General features: G+C 36.7%; 1 protein-coding gene across 3 annotated transcripts in view; it reads left to right on the top strand.

The window, feature by feature from the left end:
• Positions 1 to 2883: 2883 nt before the first annotated feature.
• The window catches only part of PDE1A (phosphodiesterase 1A), a gene marked incomplete at both ends in the record, with an annotated part of 354419 nt that continues 337355 nt past the window's right edge, over positions 2884 to 19947 (top strand). The window contains one exon of one of the 3 annotated variants that reach the window (XM_082841417.1): positions 2884 to 2999. In XM_082841417.1, the coding sequence (XP_082697543.1) occupies positions 2899 to 2999 (101 nt within the window). The remainder of the gene's footprint in view (positions 3000 to 19947) is intronic. The other 2 variants (XM_082841416.1, XM_082841412.1) reach the window with 2 other exon arrangements.

Genomic DNA, 19947 nt, shown 5'->3' with positions numbered 1-19947 from the left:
GGAAGTGGAGGTGGGGCTGATCTCCCAGGGATGATTGCCGGAGATGGTGCCGCGCATGTGCAGACCATTCCGGGCCAACGTCCACCACGTCAGAGCCCCGAGTGGGCTCTCCTGTTGTTGTCCCGGGATGGTAGCAGTGTCCACAGGGCGCAGAGGAGAGTCTGTGTCGCACGGGGCGATGGTGGGCGAGTTCACATAAAAGCCTCTGTGAGAGGCCGGTGGTGAGCCCTGGGAACGGTAGCCGCCAGAAGCTGTGGCTCGTGAAAGGCTGCCCGGATCCGGTTAGTGAAGGTTCCAGCAGTGAGGTGGTCAGTAATAGGAATGGCCCTGGTGGCAGCAGCAAACTTCAGCCCAGCTTGCTGGCCAGTGTTCCTGGAGGATACGATGCTGGAATCAGCCGGTGTACAACGGCAACAATGGCACAAGCTGCTGGAAGAAGCGTCTCCCCTGTTCTCAGATTTATGAGGTAGATGCCATCAGTTTTGCTTTTGTAGATGATTGTTCCATTTGGAAATCAAGGTTGTTGCCAACTAAGTGGGTTCCTGCCGCAAGAAATTTGAGGACAGCCTCCTCCTTCGTTTACAGGACGTCAGAGACTCAGGGCATTGTGAAAATTTCCCTTTAAGTTGCCACAGAAACCCAGAGGAGATATATGGATCCCTTTCTGGGTAGCATAGAAAAACTAACCCCTTCTAACTTGTAAATCAGAAGGCACTTTCTAGAAAATTTTGCAAAGATTTTTTTCTACATGTGACCCTTGAACAACACAGGTTTGAACCTGTGTGGATCTGCTTATACCTGGATTTTTTTCAATAGTAAATACTGTAGTATTACCTGATCTGTGGTTGGTTGAATATGCTGACAGGGAAATGTGGATACTGAAGAATAGCAGATACTGGGGAACAATGTATATGGAGGGCTGACTATAATTTATATGCAGATTTTCCACTGAGGGCTGGCTGGGCACCTCTAGCTCCCGGGTTGTTAAAGAGTCAACTGTACATATTACAACTTTGACTAGATGCAGTCAGTGTTGTTTAGATAGACATAGTAACTTTATAGTGGAAGATTTCTGTTTTTTAAAGTTTACTTATTTATTTTAAATTTATTTAAAAATTTTTTGGGGGTGCATTGGGTCTTTGTCGCTGTGCGCAGGCTTTCTCTCTGGTTGCTGCGAGCAGGGGTTACTCTTCGTTGAGGTGCGCAGGCTTCTCGTTATAGTGGCTTCTCTTGTTGTGGAGCATGGGCTCTAGGTGTGTGGGCTTCAGTAGTTGTGGCACATGGGCTCAGTAGTTGTGGCACGCGAGCTCTAGAGCGCAGGCTCAGTAGTTGTGGCGCACGGGCTTAGTTGCTCCACGGCATGTGGGGTCTTCCCGGACCAGGGCTCAAACCTGTGTACCCTGCATTGGCAGGCAGATTCTTAACTACTGTGCCACCAGGGAAGCCCCTGGAAGATTTCTTGTCAGTAAAATCATAGTGTTTATTTTGAAGGACTGGATTTAAATCTGAGGACTGTCTTTATTTCTCAATTGTCTCAACTGTTAATCGGGAATATTACCTACCTCATGGGCTTTTTGTAAGAATTTTAAAAAGTAATACTGTTAGGTACTGGGAACAGTGTCTGACACATAGTGAGCACTCAATAAATGTTAGATATTGTTACCTATCTACTGTCTATGAATATCTCTACCTTAAACCTCAAGGTAACAGGCAAGCTCCTTGCAGGGAGGAATAAAACTACATTTGTGTCTCCAAACAAACAACAAGAGATATTGCTTTTAAGTATATTTTTCTTAGCAGCTTGCAGATAGCAATAGCTGTTATGAAGCTCATACTCAAGGTCTGTGCTTGTTTCAAAGAAAGCTCACCATGTGTTGGGAGCTTGGCAGATGACTCAGTTCTGATTCCTTTTATGTCCACTTTCTCTCATTTTTCTTCTAAAATGCACAAGCAGCACAGCATCAATTTCTCTCTTCTCCTCCATCTCCCTCTCTTCCCCTTCTCCTCCCCCCACACTCCTTTTCCTTCAACACGCGCACACAAGGATACACACCAGTTTCTTTTTATTTATTTTTTTAATCCCCAAAGGATTCACAGAGCAGTCTGTTTGCAGCTGCCGTGTTTTCCACTGGTTAAATTGGCAGTTACCTACTGTGTGGAGTTGCTAGGAGAAGGTGAATAAGCATGATTACAGCATCATCGTTGTACATATTTTTCAATAACAACCTGTGGAGCTCGGTGGTCTGTCTTCTGTACAGCTCTTATGTTATTTTCTCATTGTTGTCATTAGTATTTGTTGAATTTATTGTTAGAGCCTGGTATATTTTTAACTCTTGGTTCCAGATCAATTAGGAGACAAAAACCTTGGCATTTAAAACAGCCACTTTTTTCTCAGGGCGGTGCTGCTGATACTGTTTCCTACCATCTGTTTTCTTATTACATCCTGCCCTCCTTCCATTGGTAGAGAGGAATTCAGCTTCTTCTGGTGTGCTAAAGTCATTCACGTTTCTCTTGTGCATAATAAATCTCAGAAACTGTAGGAATTCTGATGTACTTCAGTGCACAGAGCAGTAACAAATGAGCTGCTTTGGGGGAGAGCTGGAGCGCTCAGTCGGTCAGTAGTACAGTAGCAGGCTCACATGTGTCGATTGTTTCTGTGAGGTCAGAGGATGTGTTTATACTGCTGTCTGCTTGAAGGGAGGTGATGCGGTGAGCAGTGGATATGCCTGTCAAAGTCAATAGCAATTCTGGCAGAAGCTGCCGTCAGCTTTGTAAATCTGCAATGTTTTGATAGATAAGAGATGCTACTGTATAACTGTTTTAAGATTTGTAGTGGACTGAGGAATGCTTGTTCTAGCTGCTGAAACTGACTAACTGTATTGCCCTAGGAGTATCATCATGGGGTCTACTGCTACAGAAACTGAAGAATTGGAAAACACCACTTTTAAGTATCTCATAGGAGAACAGACTGAAAAAATGTGGCAACGCCTGAAAGGAATGTGAGTAAGCTCTTCGCTTGGTCTGTGTTTTTATCCACCTCTCTGACCAAAAAAATTTTGACTATTAACATGATGAATTGTTGGTACTTTCTGACTTTGTGGATTAGTGTTTCCTTTAGAAAGATTTTCTTTAAAAAAAAAATAAAACGTGTCAGTCTTAGCTAACAACTTGCTTGAAGGATGTATAGTTCTTTTGCACAGGTATGTTTTATGTAAAGTAAGGTAACTCCCTGAGAATTCACTTCACTATTAGACTACATGGCTTCTTTTAGACATTCTGTATGTGTTACTTAGATATGTGGCTTAGATATGCAGAAAAGTAATTATAAAAGCTGCTTGTCTGGGTAGTTGCAGAAATAAAATTTGTCTCAGGTAAAAAGACAGATTACTGCTAATATTTATTTGTGATTAGATTTTGAATAAAAAGGACAGGATTAATATGATAATAAATAACTATACTCCATTGTGCTTATTCCTTATGTCTTAATAATTTTTTTTTAAGAAAAAAATGTTTATGTGGTAAAATTACTAGCAGCATACCAAACTTGCTTGAGAATTTTGGCTTAAATTAACCAATTCACTTCTAAGAGTACAGAATAGCTCATGGTGTAAACTAGACTTTAGTAAGATGGGTCAAGAAGTGTGCTTATGTCAAGCATGAAATGTTAAGTACCTGAGTCAAACTTTAATTGCAGTACTGTTTACCTTGCTGTTTAAACAGCATCTAGGTTTATTTCTGTGTATGTAACTAATTCCTGTTTAGTGTTCCAGCACACTATGTTTACATGCTTTATTTTAATTATGTCATAATTTAAAAATCAGATTTAATTTTTTAAAATATGAAATATGAATATTTACAGGCCATTGCAATTGCTTAGTATGTTTGCAGACTTCAAATGAAAATATGTTTGCTTTTCTATAATAATAGCTAAAGGAATCCTATACCATGAGAAACACAGGTTTTCTAGGATTTGTATTTCTAATGTTGTATACACATATTATTGTATAAAATGCAACATTTGAGTAAATTTAGTGTTGCTGTTTATCAAAATCTATGATTTTTTTTAAAAGAAAAATGATATCAAACTTTGTTAGGTAAAAATTCCTTCTACTTTCTTCCGTTTGAATACATTCAATGATGTTTATATAATTAGTGTTCTCTGTATATTTTCTTATACTTGAAGTAATACATGGCATTACAGTGCACTGGTTTAAGAGCACACTAATAATGCAAACAACGTTTACCAGAGAATAACTTTTAAAAAGGAAGCCATCTTTACATCATTTGAATGAATTAGAGAAATATGTTTACAAGATTCATTGAAGATTTAGAAATCACAGTTTTTTGTAAAGGTGGTTCTCTAGGGAAACAAATAATCCTATAAAAGCAAATAACAGCTTACAAAATTAATCAGCATAGATGAAAATTAAACATTGGCACTCATCAGCTGATTTGTATCCTAACCTAATGAGTGGATGAACATCTGTACCGGAAAAATTATATTTCATATTACAACCTATTTTAGATTTTTTCCCTTTAGCAGGACAGGATGGTTCTGGTTTGTTTGTTTTGTTCAGTTTGTCTTTGTTCTCTTTTTCTGCAGTTATTTGAATGTATGAAGATGTATGGTAGTGAGTGTATGCATATGTCTTTAAAAAATTTGAAAAGTGAATTTGTGTTTACCTAACATTTTATAGCAAAGTTATCCAACTTTCACACTATCAGTTGATCTCAAAGATCAACTGTCATATTTTTTCAGGAGAGGGTGATAGAGTCATTTAGCAGTAGAGCTTCATGACAATATTCAACATGGATGTAGGATATAATTATATATGTACCTATATAAATTTTGAATTGTGTCTATATAGCACCACTGAATGACCACATAGAGACACTGAATGACCAAATTACTGATAACTAGGTTTTTTAAAATAATTATTGCTAAACTGATGGAAATGACTGATTGCTTTTGCATTAAAGCAAGAAAGAATTTTCATTTTGGTACTACTATTTTAACTTGTACTTGAAGACATTTCCAGTATTCTAGGTTCAGAATTGTCAAAACAAGAAGCTCTAAATCTAAAATCTGCATGACTAATGACACCCAAATTGTTCAATTATGGTCTTTTGTGTAGTCTAAATTCAAAGAAATGATATGAGGGACTCCCTATTCCATTGCTGAGATTGTCTTGCCTATTTAAAATCTTATATTGATTCAAACAGAATTTTAGCTTATCAAAATGTCTAGTGCTAGAATTCCACTTTTAAGTAATGGCAATTAAAATCATGTTACTCATGAAAGCTATTAAATAATTTTCTTAGTTTGGCAAAAAAGACTCAATGAAGGCCTTTAAATACTTGTTTGGAAAGTGATTTTTTCATCTTTAACTGCAAACTTTACAAATGCATTTATTTATTTCAACAGGATATTGAAATAAGTACATTTTTGAGGTTAAATAAAAATAGAGACAAAGGTTAAAGTAAAATAAGATTTATTCCAGTATACCTTAAAAATGGAAAACATGAACCACTACAGGTAGATATTTACAGAAAATATTTTATAGGCATTTTCATATAACATTATATTTTAGAACACTTTTTTTCAGTCCATAGAAGTAATTTTTATATTTTGTAGCACATGTGAAAATGTTGGTAAACTAATTAAAATATCAGTTCTTCTCTATCATTTTGTTGATTTCTTTCATTGAACTTTTAAATCTCCTTCATATAATATTTAATTGAGACAGCATATTCAGTAATGTGCTAAGAAATCTCTTATTCATTTGTGGGAACAAAGGTAAAACAGTTTTCTTTCCCATTTCTGATGTAGACTTATATGCTTTGTTCTATTAATTTTCTTTTTATAGTTACGGCTCTTTTCTTTAGCTTTCTTCAATCCATCTTCTACCACTAATTTGTCACTCAGTATGACAATTTAGATTCTACACAATGACTCACCATGTCTGATGGTAGAAATGTTAGCAAATGACTATGGCATCATGTCCTTCATAAACTATATTTAAAAAGAATCATATACTTGTCCATAAGTTACCAACCATTTAGGATTTGGAAAACACTTCCGATTTCTTTTGCCATCTTGAAACCTGATGAAATTTCTGGTTCAGAAGTTTCCTGTGACTCTGGGACCTATACTACTTCCTACATCCTGAGAACATTTGTCTAACACTAGTCTTTGCAAAGATTGTTAAGTTTATTGATTTCCATGAAGAAAGTTGATTTGAAGATTTTATATTTGTTTTCATTTATACATAGTAGTTTTTTTCAATTTAAAAAGAATCTTTTTTCATGTCATGATACTGGTTTTTGGTCTTTAAGTGTAAAAAGGACTCTTCCACTGTGGAGTTTTTAAAAAATCAAATATGTTTTAAAACATTGGTACTGCTCTTTCCCGTCAGTGCTACTGTTCTAAGAATTTGATCTAAGAGGTTATAGCATTTCCAGAAAACTGTGATGAAGTTAAAATTCCAGTGAAAACCACAAGGTGTTAGAGTAAAACTAAATCAGAGTGTTATCCTACTCAGTTTTTCAACAAAAAAGAGGAGAGTTTGAACTGCTCAAAACCATAAACTATTGACAAAAAAGTGAAACTCACCACTCCATAGTACTTACTGCCAATACCTTCAGTTTTTATAGTTGTAAGACTATGAGAATTTCGCTGTTAGAACCTAATGTAATATATGATAATTGATTTTATATGTAGAGACACATACCTCTTTATCTCTCCTAATCCATACAAATATACAGATTTTAAGATCTGGAATTGTGAATACAACAGTGGAAAGACTTAAACTTCTTTTCTCATTTTTTTCTCTTTGATTGTTGGTATACGTGATCTTCAGTAGTAGAAGAATAAAATGTAGAGGAGTAGAAAGTGAAGGAGAAAGCAGAAACCCTATAACTAATTTCAATTAGCTGTTATTTTAGAGGGCAATGTGTTATACGGTTCTCTTCTGATGAAGTAGCCCAAAACTTTATCACCAGGAAGATGTAGCAGAAATACATATTTAGAACAAAAATTGACAAAAGGTAAAATGACAGGCGTTATTAGCACCATATTACCAAACTAGAATTATACTTTAGGATGGAGCAACATTATAGATTAGAAGCAAATAAATCTGATCCTTTTACTCTCCTGCTTCAAACCTTTAAAGGTTTCTAGTGCCCTCCCTTCAAAGTTCAGCATCCATATGTATAAAATAGATAACTAATAAGAAACTGCTGTATAAAAAAATAAAATTAAAAAAAAAATTAACAAAAGCCAGACAAACAAAAAAACAAAGTTCAGCATCCTTCCCAGGTCTCACCATACCTGTTCAACTTTTGGAGCCTGCTCTCATGCCTCTTCCTCTGTGGCCCCCTCCCACCCAAACCCAGGGTTGCACAGAAGAAATGCTACTTACTTCCCATCTGCCTTTGCTCATTTTTTTCTCTCTTCCAGAGGGAACCACTCCTTTCTCCTCTCTCAGTCAGAGTTGCTCTTGCTTCTCATGAGGCTTTTAGAGATGTGTGGGGATGTTTCTGGTTGTTTCAGTGCCTGAGAGTGTTTCTGTATTCAGTGGACAGCAAGGTCCAGGCATGATAACTGTCCTCCAGAGCTTAGGACATTCTCTTATCAGGAAGAACTGTCCTACTAAAAATTCTAATTGAGAGCCTATTAAGAAATGCTCAAAGATCTCTTCTTAAATTTCACTTGCAAAAGAAATCCTTCCTGACCTTCCATACTAGATTAGTTTCCTGTATTTGGCTCATTAAGTAACCTGGGCTTCCCTTTTCATAACAAAATCTACCTTCCCCACAAGCTACTGAGAAAAAGAGCTATGTTCGCTGTGTTTGCTTGTGGGTCTCCAGCCCGTAGCATAATAACTGGCATATTGGACATAATGCAATAAATACTGTTAAATCAATCCATCAATGAATAAAATTCTGAATCTTATAGTGGGTCTAACTACAAAATTAGAAGGTCAGTCAAGCTGTCAATATAGGGCCTAAAGCCAGGTTGGAGGAGTGGCAATAGATTCATAGCTGGAATAGGGATAAAGAAGATGGAAGGAAATAATGTTTGCTTATCGTCTACTCGTTGTCAGAACTTTCCAGATATAACATATCTGTATTCTCATTTACTCTTTTCAATGATTTCAAGAGGTGAGTATGCTAAGTTGGTTAAACATCCAGTGTCTGATGGAACTTGGATTTAAATACAGATCAACCTAGTTCTAAACCTCTTATTCATCTTGCTCCCAAAATAAAAAAAACACAAAAGAGGACATTCTCACAATGGTTATTACCTAGAAAGATCACCAGAAAAGGATCTAGAGTGGTGCTTCTTAAAACTTAGTCCATGAGCCTTATGGTAGGCAGACTAATTGACCCCAAGAGATGTCCATGTCCTAATCCCCAGAACCTGTGAAAATGTTACCTTATATGCCAAAGGGGAATTAAGGAGGCAGATGGAGTTAAGGTTGCTAATCAGCTGACCTTAAAATATGGAGATTTGTCTAGATTATCCAAATGAGCCCATGTAATCACAAGCATTCTTAAAAATGGAAGAAGGAGGCAGAAGGAGGTCACAGTGCCATGATGTGAGAAGGACTCAACTTGTCTTTGCCAACATCAAAGGTGGAGGAAACAGGCTATAAGCCAAGGAATGTGGGAACCTCTAGAAGCTTGAAAAGGAAAGAAAACAGAATCTCTCTCTAGAGCCTCTAAAAAGAATGTATCCCTACCAACACCTTGATTTTAGCTCAGTGAAACTTGCATCAAATTTCTGACCCATGGAACTGAAGATAATACATTTGTGTTGTTTCAAGCTACTCAGTTTGTGGTACATTTGTTGCAGTAGCAATAAGAAACTAATACATTTCTCCTGTAACAGAATAGTAAGAGTATTTAACCAACATGGCCACTCCTATCCTCTCCCAACGCACACATACACTCTCACTCACACCCACATACACACACACAGACACAGACATGATGCCTAGAGGTGGGGCCCAGCCTAGGTCACTCTATGGCACACTGGAGTTAGATACTCATTATCCTTAGCCATTAAATAACTCACTGTCCTCCATCTAACCCTGGATTGCATGCCCAGAACCCCAGTTTTTTTTACCAAGCTCTGATATTGAAAATATATAGTGGATTCATTTCAAATGTCAAAGAATGTTTATGCTATCTTTCTTGGAAATTGCTGATAAATCTCAGTCTCTGTTCTCATATGGATGTGTATGTGACTCTTCTGATGGATTAATAAGGCAAATCAGTTTAAAAAAATCAGTTTTTTAGTCATAAAACTGATTTGAAGAAAAGCATCTCACAAAACCTATATTGGTATACAGATATAATATTAATATAAATCTCAGTTCTTACATAACATTATGTTATGCTTTCTAGAATGGACATTGTTGAGATGAAATACCTTAGAGATGAAGAAATTGAACTTGGAAACAGTCAGATATTTTCTAATACCATCTATCATTTAATGAGTGACTGTGGAAAAGTTATTAGCTTTTCTGTGAAATCCAATTATTTCATTCGTTATTCATTCAGTCATACTTACTGATTGTGTAGTATGTCAGGTACTATTGTAGGCACAGGAACTTACATTCTAGAGGAAACAAATGACCAAAAAGTAAATGACAAAAAATAAGTTAAAATGGAGTAAGAAGTGACCTGAAAAAATGTGCTAGGTCATGTGATCAAGAGTCACTTGGAGAAGGTATTTTGGCTAGTCAGGGATGACTTCTCTCAGGAGGAGTTGAGACAGACTCCTGTCCTTCATTAGATCTTGGGATGAGAGAGAGGCTAAGGAATGTCACATAATCTTTGCCCAAGTTCAGAATTAAGTGAAGGACAGATATAGGAGTCCAGTAGATGGAGATAAAATGTCAGCTTTATTGAAAGACTAAATTTATAATGGAGAGTAAGGTTTTTGGTTTGCAGCTAAATAAGCCAAAACATCTCTGAATTCAACTTACTCCCCCAAACTGTAGACTTCCCCAAACAGGGACAAAGTCTCTTCTCCTAAATTTACCTCATAACCTCTGGTAGATGAGATATGCTTTCTACAAGTAGAATATCCCTTCCATGCCCCTTGAAGAGGACAGCTTACATCCCAAAGTCTAATTCCTTCTCCACAATTCACCAACCAAATGTTGCTTCTCCTCCTCTGTGAAAGAATATGAGAAGTGGCAAAGAGAGGCCAGGAAGGCTTTTCCAATGGAAGGTCCGTCCACTTAGAAGGAAGCATTAGGATCTGGGAATCTGGATGTTGCCAGAGTCAAGATAGTGAAAATTAAATAAAATAATGTATTTAAGAAATATAACTCAGTACCTGGCGCATAGTAAGCTCTTAAAACATTGTAATTATTAATATTCCCATAATCTTGTCCATTCTTACATGTATTCCAACTCTGCTGTTTAACAGCTATATGGTAAGTTGATTCATTTTTCAATGTCTTGGTTTCTTAACTGAAAATGGGAATAATATCCTTACCAATCTCGTAGGTGTTGGGAATATTAAATGAATTAATGCTTATAAACTGCTAAGAACAGTGTCTAGAATTCAAGTAATACTAGCAATATCATTATTATTACTGATAATACATGCAGAAGCAGAATTCTATTTTTTTTTCAGGTAATTTTCTTAGAATCAGTAGACAGAGCAGGATTGTCAACATGAGAAAAGAAGGCTTTCTTTTAGCTCGGTGGAAGTTGTCTCACCAAAATCCCCAGGTTTCTCTTTACCAGAACAGTTATACTCAAGGATTTACCTTTCCCTGAGGCAAGAGTGTGTTATGTGGGAAGAAAGAGCTGAGGAAGAGAAGTGGGCTGGCCTTGAGAGTTTCACTGATAGAATTGCCTTGATGGATTCAGTGTCTTTTGTTCAGCGTCTTGTAGTGGTCTTAGAATGGATTTTATGTCTCTGTAATCGTGTATGACCTAGGGCTAATCTAATTTCCTGAGTCACTCCGGCTTGAAAATCATTTGTTAGGTTTTTTCTTATCCCTGTCTAGGTCGGGTTCATAAGAGAGTTGATTTCCAAGTAATTGTTGTCATGTGCCATGGTCATTCCTTTTGTCAATTCATTATAGAAAATACCAAATCGCCATTATGTTATTAGATTTTGTCCTTTATTCTAACATATTTCAGTCAGTTAATCAAATGTAAATATTTGAGCAAGTCTGATTCCCATCCGAAAGGACTGTACTGTAAGCCATTTGGATATGAAAGGAACTGTTCATTAGCATCATTAAACAAATGATAGTGTTAAGGGCTTATGAGAATCCTAGTATTTCACATACCTGATCTGAACAAGTATTGGGCCCGAATAACTATTTATTGTTAAGAAAGGACATAAAAATTATAACAGGTTATTAGAGGCATATAAATGAAACATTTTGACTCTTTTGATTCCTCCTTTAGGCTACAATTTCTTGAGCTTGTTTAAAGAGATTATATTCTACTTAATATCTTATAAAATATTTAAAAACAAATTTTTATTAAATAGACCCAGCAAATGCTCAAAGCAAATAATTTCTGGTAGGTAAAATTTTGATATTTGTAGCTGTTCAAGTAAGTTTATAAAGAGTCATGAAAAAGCACCACTGTCTACAGGGCGGCAAAACAGAGGTCAACTTGAATTAAACTCTGCATAATCATGGAGAATCAAAGGATTCTTGGAATTTTCTACATGAATCAGGTCCTTGATAACTTAGAAGAAAATCACAATGGACTTCTTATCAGCAAAGCAACAGTATGATGACTCTGGTCCACTTAAAACTGGACTTTCTAAGACTTGGTTGAAAATAAACAGCATTTGGAGCAAGCTAAGAAAAAACTGAATGACTTGGGCATCAATCATGTTTTTGATTAGCTTAAGCTATTTAAAATCACGTTATAATTGCATAGTAGTAATCACACCTTTTAATTCTTTTATGCCTTATTCTTTCTAAAATATTTTTCTTTTGATGTGTATGGTTCAGCATAATTATCCTGTTTTTCTGATGAGAAAACTGAGCCCCAAAGACATTAAATAACTTGACTAATGTTCCCCTATTAGTAGGGGGAGAGCCAGATTCCTAGGCCCATACCTATTCCCTTGAACACTGACTTAGATAATTCTATTTAACACTCGAGACCCACTATAAAACCTGACATTTCAGGAGTTAAAAACTGCTCTCTTATTTTGATTTTTCCACAATCCTGCCATCTGTTTGCCTAATTCTGCATACTCAAAGATGAATACTAAGGGGAGTTATCTCTTGGCATATGCTTTAGATGTCAGAAACTCCCTAGTTTTATTTCTTTCCTTTTCTAGGACATGCACTGCCATTACCCCTTTAATTAATTTATTTAAACAATGATCCTAGCTAGAATTTGCAAAGGGATTTGACTTTTCCTAAACTCTCTTGCCCCTTTGGAGTTTGGACACTTACAAAATTATTCTAATTTATTTGGCCTTTAGTATGCCAAACAACAGAGAAAAATAACGCTGCACAGTAGAAATGTCTGGATGTCTGTCCCTGAAGATTTTTATTTACCAATGAGAATAAAGACAGGAGTTTTAATGATTAAAACAAGATGTTTTATTCTTGCTGTGCTTTCTCTTCTTTTCATGTTATAACAGATTTTAAGCATATGATAAGGGTCTTTTTTAAAGTAAAGTGAGCATTTCTCCTTTTGTTTATTTTAGAAAAATCATCTAAATGGAGTTTATTCTACTTTATTGCCAGCAGAGAATATAAACTCCTTAAAGGCGTGCAGTATTTTCCTCATCATTTCTTAGTCTGTATTTGGAAATGGTTACTAGATGGGTTAAGGAGCTCTTATGAACTCTAAGAACTCTCAAAATCTTCAGTACCTCCTACTGGTCCCAATATGAAAAAGTGTCTTTATATGTGTGACCCTCTTGATATTTCATCCCCTAGCAAATCTCTGCTTTAATATCTCAAGTTTTCCAAGGAGCCCTCTATTTTCCAAAAATTCTTTTATGCTGTTGTTTACTGTTGCAATACGGCCCAATTTGTTCATGACTTCCTGCATCCACTCTTGGATAATCCCTCCCATACTGACTCTGAGCTTGGCCAGAATGTTGGCTAACTTGCTTTGGCCAATGGGATGTTAGCAAATGTGACACAAGCAAAGGCTTGGGAAGGGCTTATGTATTGGGGTTAACTCTCTCCTGCTGCTCTCTGGAACCCCCATACCAATACTGAAAGAAGCCTGGTTAAGCCTACTGGAGGATGAGAATGTGGAGCAGATATAAACCATTCCAGCTGAGACCCCTCTAGACCAACCAGACCATCAGCCACCAGACATGTGAGTGAGGTCGTCCTGGATTATCCAGCTTCCTCAAAATCATGACAAAATAGTAAATGTTTATTGTTTTCGGCTACTGAGTTGCAAGATGGTTTGTTACACACAAAATAATGCCAACTGATATAAGCTCTTAGCCTCTAAATTTTTCATATAGTTCTTCTCTGGCTTCCACAGTTTTTTGCCATTAACACTCTTCTTCTCTCCCTCATCATCTCCTATCATTTATTTCTTTTACCCAATCAAAAATTAGGAAATATTTTAAAGATTATAAAAATGAAAACTGAGGTCCCTATTTTCAGAAAGTCAATCCAATAAAATTCTCTTCCACATTATTTCCACAAGTAACAATATCAGTGGTACATACCCACTTACAGTATTTCTTGCAAAACATGATCACTCAGTAGCTTGTATATTGAAGTTGTGTTGCTCTTAGGTTTCTTTAAACAAATATAATTTTCCACCAAATAGAAGAGAAACATAGAATAAGGCAGGGAAACTGCATAGTTTCATAAGAGAAGATGGTTCATATCCTGTTACCCTGGCAACAGGCACTGGGAAGGCCACGGCTCCCCACACATCCTGTTGCCCTGACAACAGGTCAGGCGGGGCATGGGAAGGCCCAGTTTCCACTCTTCTAGGCCTTTTCTTTTCAAACACAAAGAAAAAGGAGAAAGGGATTTTGCATCTTGTTCCTCCCCACCTACATATTTCTTCTATTATCTGAATCACTCCAGTATAAGATTATCTTTCCAGATGTAGGAGAGGGTAAGAAAATAGTGACCTCAATTTTTACATTCATAAGCTCTGAAACATTTACTAATTTTTGATTGGGTCAAAGGAGTAAATGATAGGAAAAAAGAAGAGGGAGGGAATCAAAGTAGTAGAGAATAAATTGAATATATTGTGGAAACCAGATCAGTAGTATACAAATAATGTAGCAGTAAAGGCTTTAAATTCTATAAAACAGAAGTCTTCAACTTCTGTAAACCAGATTCTATTTAAAAAATTTTTTTTTTTGTAAACCAGATTCTTATTGGTGAAGAGAAAAGTGGCAAAAATCTTCTCTCAGAAAACAGGAAAAGGGATTTGTGGAGAAAAGATTTTGAATTTAAATTGAGCGAAAAAGGAACTGTATGCTGGTGAAGAGGAAGTATCTTTAGGAGACTATAACCAAGTTAAAATTGAATTTCTAGAAGACCAGGTGGGAAAGTTGGAGCCTAATCAGAATATCACTAGAATCCATGAAAAAACACTCAAGACTGTATGAGACTAGATAAGGTGACTCTTCTAGGTACTCTAATTGCACTTCATGTATTATTATTATTATTGTCCATTGAATTTTCTGCCTTCTAGGTTACCTTCTTACTTCCCTAGAGGTAACAAGAGGGGACAGGTAGCATCCATTTGCCATTTGTTTAGTATCGTATCCTCAGTACCTAGAATAGTACACTGCATAAAGTAAGAACTTAAAACTGTCTCACTATAAAACCAGTAACTAGGCAATGTGTAACAACTTTACATTTGAGTGGTACAGCTAGTAAACCTATATAATTCAGCAGCAACATTAATTCAGGTTGGAAGGTCAAGAAGGTTTTATGGACCAGCAGAGATTATTGGGGATGTGACTATATGACAGACAAAACAAAAAATAAAAGATAAGCCTTGTAATATGGAACTTAGAATCTCAGAGGATGGTTGTGAGGGATAAAATAATTCAGTCAAAGTGCCCAAACCCTGTGCCTGGCACAAAATAAGTATCTGCAATTGTAAATTAGTTTTGTGGCACAACTATGTGTAAGACAGTGTGTTTGTTTTTGCCCATTCCTCTGCCAAATATAGACTGAGATAAAAGTTGACCCTAATAAATGTCTGATGGGTAGAGGCAGAGGAGATTCAACATTGAGTGAGCTTCCTACTCCAAAATTCTAATTTCTTAAGTTCTATACCAGTCGTATCCTAGGAAAACTCAAATTTCTGTTTTGTTATGTAGTTGAATAGTTGGGATTATATTGAGAACATCTTTCAGTGATTAGCAAGTATTCTGTGTTCACATGGCCTTGTGGCCCAGAACTCTTGGTGAGTGAAGATCGCTGTGTATCCTGTGAGAGTTAGTTGCCTGCTGAAGCTTCCAAACTGTAATGAGTCAGACAAATGGAGATAAGATGACCAAACTTGTAGGAGATAGGTTAAATACTTTATATTAGCTTCTGGGCTGCAGGTACTTGTCTGCTACTGAGTTGAAGAAGACTAACTAATCCTTTCTTTGTACAGTTCCTCAAAGAGAAACTTTGCAAGGTAGTCTTGAAATGTCACAATGTGATTGAGCAATTTTAACAGTTTTTGAGGTTTATTTTTACCAGACATTCAAGTCCAAGGTGTGTGACAAGGCTTGAAGTAAAGTCATAATTTTCAAGCTGTCATTTAATATTTGTGTTCTCTGACTTCATCCTTCATGTGAATCATATTTCAATTCAGGATAAATATTTGCAAAAATTGTATAAAAATGTGTATCAAAAGATGCCTCTAAGAGCAAACCTGTCTACCATTAATGGAGTCATGAATTAAGGAGAGATCAGTATACTTCATGACTGAGAATATTCCAAAATGGAATTCACAACCAAACTATTAATATACAGTTTAAAGGATTAAACTATACCTGGCATTAGTTCCCAAATGACTTTATTATATATACTTTCCCTCTGTTTTACGTAAGGCATTATAACAAATTTTTTGATTCATTACCAAAATTGTTTTAGTTTTCTAAATAAAAAATGATCAAATACAATGCTAAAAATTATTTTGTTTACCATTATTCTGATATTTCTTTGATTTATGTCTATAATAAATTAGCATAACGTCCATGTTCTGTTGTTAGACAAGTTGGTTGATCCACTGATAGCTATAGCACGTGGAGAATAAGAAATAATATGGAATCATTTTAGAGCATTTTGGAATTAGAAACACATTGCCAAGTAATCTTAGTTCCCTAGAAAGAGGAACTGTTTAAGTTCAGAAATAAGGAATTAAGAAAATCCTCTCCCTGATAAACTTAAATTGTTTTGTTAAGTGTATGTCTTATGGGTATAAAAGTAAACACTGATTTACACAGTGTGAGTCAAACTACGGTAATCTTACTTAGTCATTGATTAGAACTATATTAAGAATGGGAGTCATTAAGAAATAAAGTTGTAGCTTAAATTCGTCAGGACTGTACTGACACTTGTAAAAATATTGAGGTGCTTTGGAAAGTAGGACTAGCATTGTTTCATTAACCCAATTCAGCTGACTTGTTAATACAATTTAATTTATTTATTCATTCAATGACTATTCATCATGGGGCACACAGAGAGTTCCAGCATCATTCTAGGCACCAGGGATACAATGATAAACAATACAGTCATGACCTCTATCTTCATGGAATTACATTTTGATAGTGAGGATGGATGATAGACAAGCAAACAAAAACTACGCAATGTAATTTGAATAAAAGCAAATAGAATAAGATGGCAATGTGTCTGGGAGGTTCAGATATGGCTACTTAGAAGAGCGGTCAGGGAAGAGCTTCCATGACAGCAACTCATGAAGAGGGACCTTAATGAAGTGAGGAGTTAACTATGCCAAGACCTGAAATAATGGCATCCCAGACAGAGGGAACCAAGGGCACAGCCCCCAAGGCAGGATGCATGTGGAGTGTTTGAGGAAAAACAAGACCAGGAGGCCTGGATCACAGCGGGTGAGGGAAAGAGTGAAAGAATTGTGTGTGGAGAGAAAGGCAGTAGCCAGATCATCTAAGACCCAAAAGGTCATGATAAGAAAGTAGGATTTTATTCTGAGCCTGGTAGAAAGCTCTTGGAGCTTTGAAGAAGTGAAGTGGAGTGTTAAGACTTAGGTTTTAAGAGGAATTCTCTGGTCATTTTGTGGAAACTAACCCTGAGGAGGGGGAAGGCAGGGAAGAACAAGATTGGAAATAGGAGGATATGTTAAGAGATTATGGCAGTTGTCCAGTTGGAGAATTGGTAGCTTTGGTGACACTGGTACTTATGGAATTGGTAAGAAGTATTCAGATTTAGGACATATTTAAAATTCAAACTGGTAGGACTCATGATGAATTGGATGTGGGAGTGTAAGGTTTGAAAAGAATGAGATATAACGCCTTATTTTGTGCGTGTGTGTATGTGTGATCCTGAACAACTGGGTCTATGGTCCCTTGTCTGAAATCCTTGGGCCCAAATGTGACCTGAATTCATAACTTTTCAGATTTTAAAAATGTAGTAAGGTGCATATTCCAAAAATTACTAAATATTCCCAGTGGGATCTAGGGTACCTCCCAATGAATATTTCTGCAACAAAACATGTAAATATTCACTTAATAAAGACAAAAATGGTCTGTATTCAGTTCAGGTTTTGGTGCCAAATGAGTTCAGGTCAGATCAGATTTTACTGCCAAATGAAAATGTCTGGTTTTTAGAGCCTTAGGATTCTCATAGCTGTGGATAAGGGATTATTAACCTGTTCCATTTCCTGAAATAGGGAAGTTGGTGGTGAAAACAAAAAGCTCTTTTGGATCCATGAATTTTGAGATGCCTATTAGGCACTCAAGTGGTCTTACAAATAAATAAACAGCTGGACAAATGAGAAGTCAAGGCTGAAAATATAAATTTGGGAGTCATCAATATATGGATATATTTAAAGGTGCTAAATGAGATCATCTAGGGAGTTAAAATTGGTATAAATGAGAAGAGAATCAAAGGTTGAGCCCTCAGCCACCCCAATATTTAAAGGTTGGGAGAGAAGACAGTAAAGGAGACTGAGGAGTAGCCATTATGCCATGGCATCTTGGAAGTCAAGGGAAGACTATTTTTTAAGAAAGTCAGTGTCAAATGTCAAATGTTGCTGAGAGGTCATGTAACATGAACTGTGCCTTGACTACTGGTTTTTGCATTGTAAAGGTCTTTGGCAATCTTGGCAAAACACTCTCAGTGAAGTGGTGGGACAAAATCCTAACAGGACTGGGTAGAAGAGAAGACGAGGTGGAGAAGTGGGGGCAGCATGCACAGTTAACTCTTTAAAAAATTTTCTATAAAGGCGATCATAGAGGTAGGGTGATAGCTGGGGGGGGGGGTTAAGGGTAAAGGAGTTTATGAAATGTAGAAGATATTCTTAGAGGATTATGATGGGAATGATGATAGAAATGATTTTGTAGAGAGTGAGAAATCAATGGAGAGAGAGATCTCCAGCCCCTTGAGTAGGTGAGAGGTAAGGATTGCTTAAGTGCAGAGATTGGATCTAGGAGCAAGCGTGGCTTATCCATGGCAACAGAAGGGAAGGCCATGTTTGGGAACATTTGCAAGTAGGTAGGTGTAAACATGGTGATGGTCCTCTCTGCTTACTTTATTTCCTCAGTGAAATGAAATAAGAGGCTATTTGCAGAGACTGAGAAGGGGAGAGAGGGAGTGGAGATCCGAGGAGAACATATGAAACAATCACCTCAGAAAGCAGCGTGACTAAGGTGGAATTGACAGGCAGTGCTGAGCATCCACTTCAATGGTATATTTAAAGTGGGATCAGTCTGCATCCCTGTGTCCTTTTTTTCCCTGCTACATTCAGTATAGCTGCTTCCGTGCAGGGTCAGTGCAGATGCAGAACTGGGTTTACAGAGTTCTTATTTTGTCAGAAAATGTAAATGCAATAGATGAAGCAGGGGGAGCTGGTGTTGAGGGCCTCTTCAAGGTTAAAGGTAAGGGGAGAGATAAGGGCATGGGGAGAATGCTGGCCAGTGAAAAAGTGGATAAGATCAGCAGATTGGATGTAGAGAAAGGGATAATGAATTTCTGGAATGAGATGCTAGGATCAGTGAACTTTTTCTCTTCTCAAAGACACAAAATGATATAATAAACACATATTATGTGTAGACAAGCCTATACAAGAAATACAATTTATGAAATGAATCTATGGTAGGTAATTTTATTTTCCCCCTTTTTACAGAAGTCTGCTGTGAGTTCCTTTACATTTTGTTACTAGGCTTTCTCTTCAAAACAGAAGAGGCTGTTAGGAGTGTGGCCATTCCTGCAAAGAAAACAAAGCTGGCAGATCTAATTTTAGGTTGCTTTTCCTTGACAACAGCCTTTTAAATATTGCTTATACAACAATAAAAATTGGCTCCGCAAATTAATGAGACTGCATTTGGTCAAGGAAGTTCAATTCCCTTTTACACTTGAACTTTTCACAGTGTCATGAGAACACATAATAGGGCTTTCGCTTCAGCTTGCTTCAGTGACTGAAGTTTTACTGTTTATGGTGTTCTTGGTGGTGGATGACAAATTTCAATATATGTGTCAGTAAAACAGGCCAAGCATGCAATGAAGGACTGCTGTGAAATATGGTTTTAACCACAAGGATATGGAGATTGTTTCACTACATAAGTGTTGTTGTTCCTCTTTACATTAATGGTAGCTTAGGTGGCCTAAATAATTCAGACTTTAAGTTCCCCCTTGAGAGCCAAATCATGTTGTGAGTCTGTATATGCTGAGTGAGCAACTACTTGTCTTTTCCTTTGATGATTTTATTACCAAGAGTGAAGCTTGCTTGGTTTAAATTTTATAATAAAGC

The sequence above is a fragment of the Leucopleurus acutus genome (genome assembly GCF_964270905.1).
Source record: "Leucopleurus acutus genome assembly, chromosome: 6".
In the NCBI taxonomy this organism is placed as follows: Eukaryota; Metazoa; Chordata; class Mammalia; order Artiodactyla; family Delphinidae; genus Leucopleurus; species Leucopleurus acutus.
The sequence above is the reverse complement of the archived record's forward strand: the minus strand, read 5'-3'. Positions and strand labels throughout refer to the sequence as shown.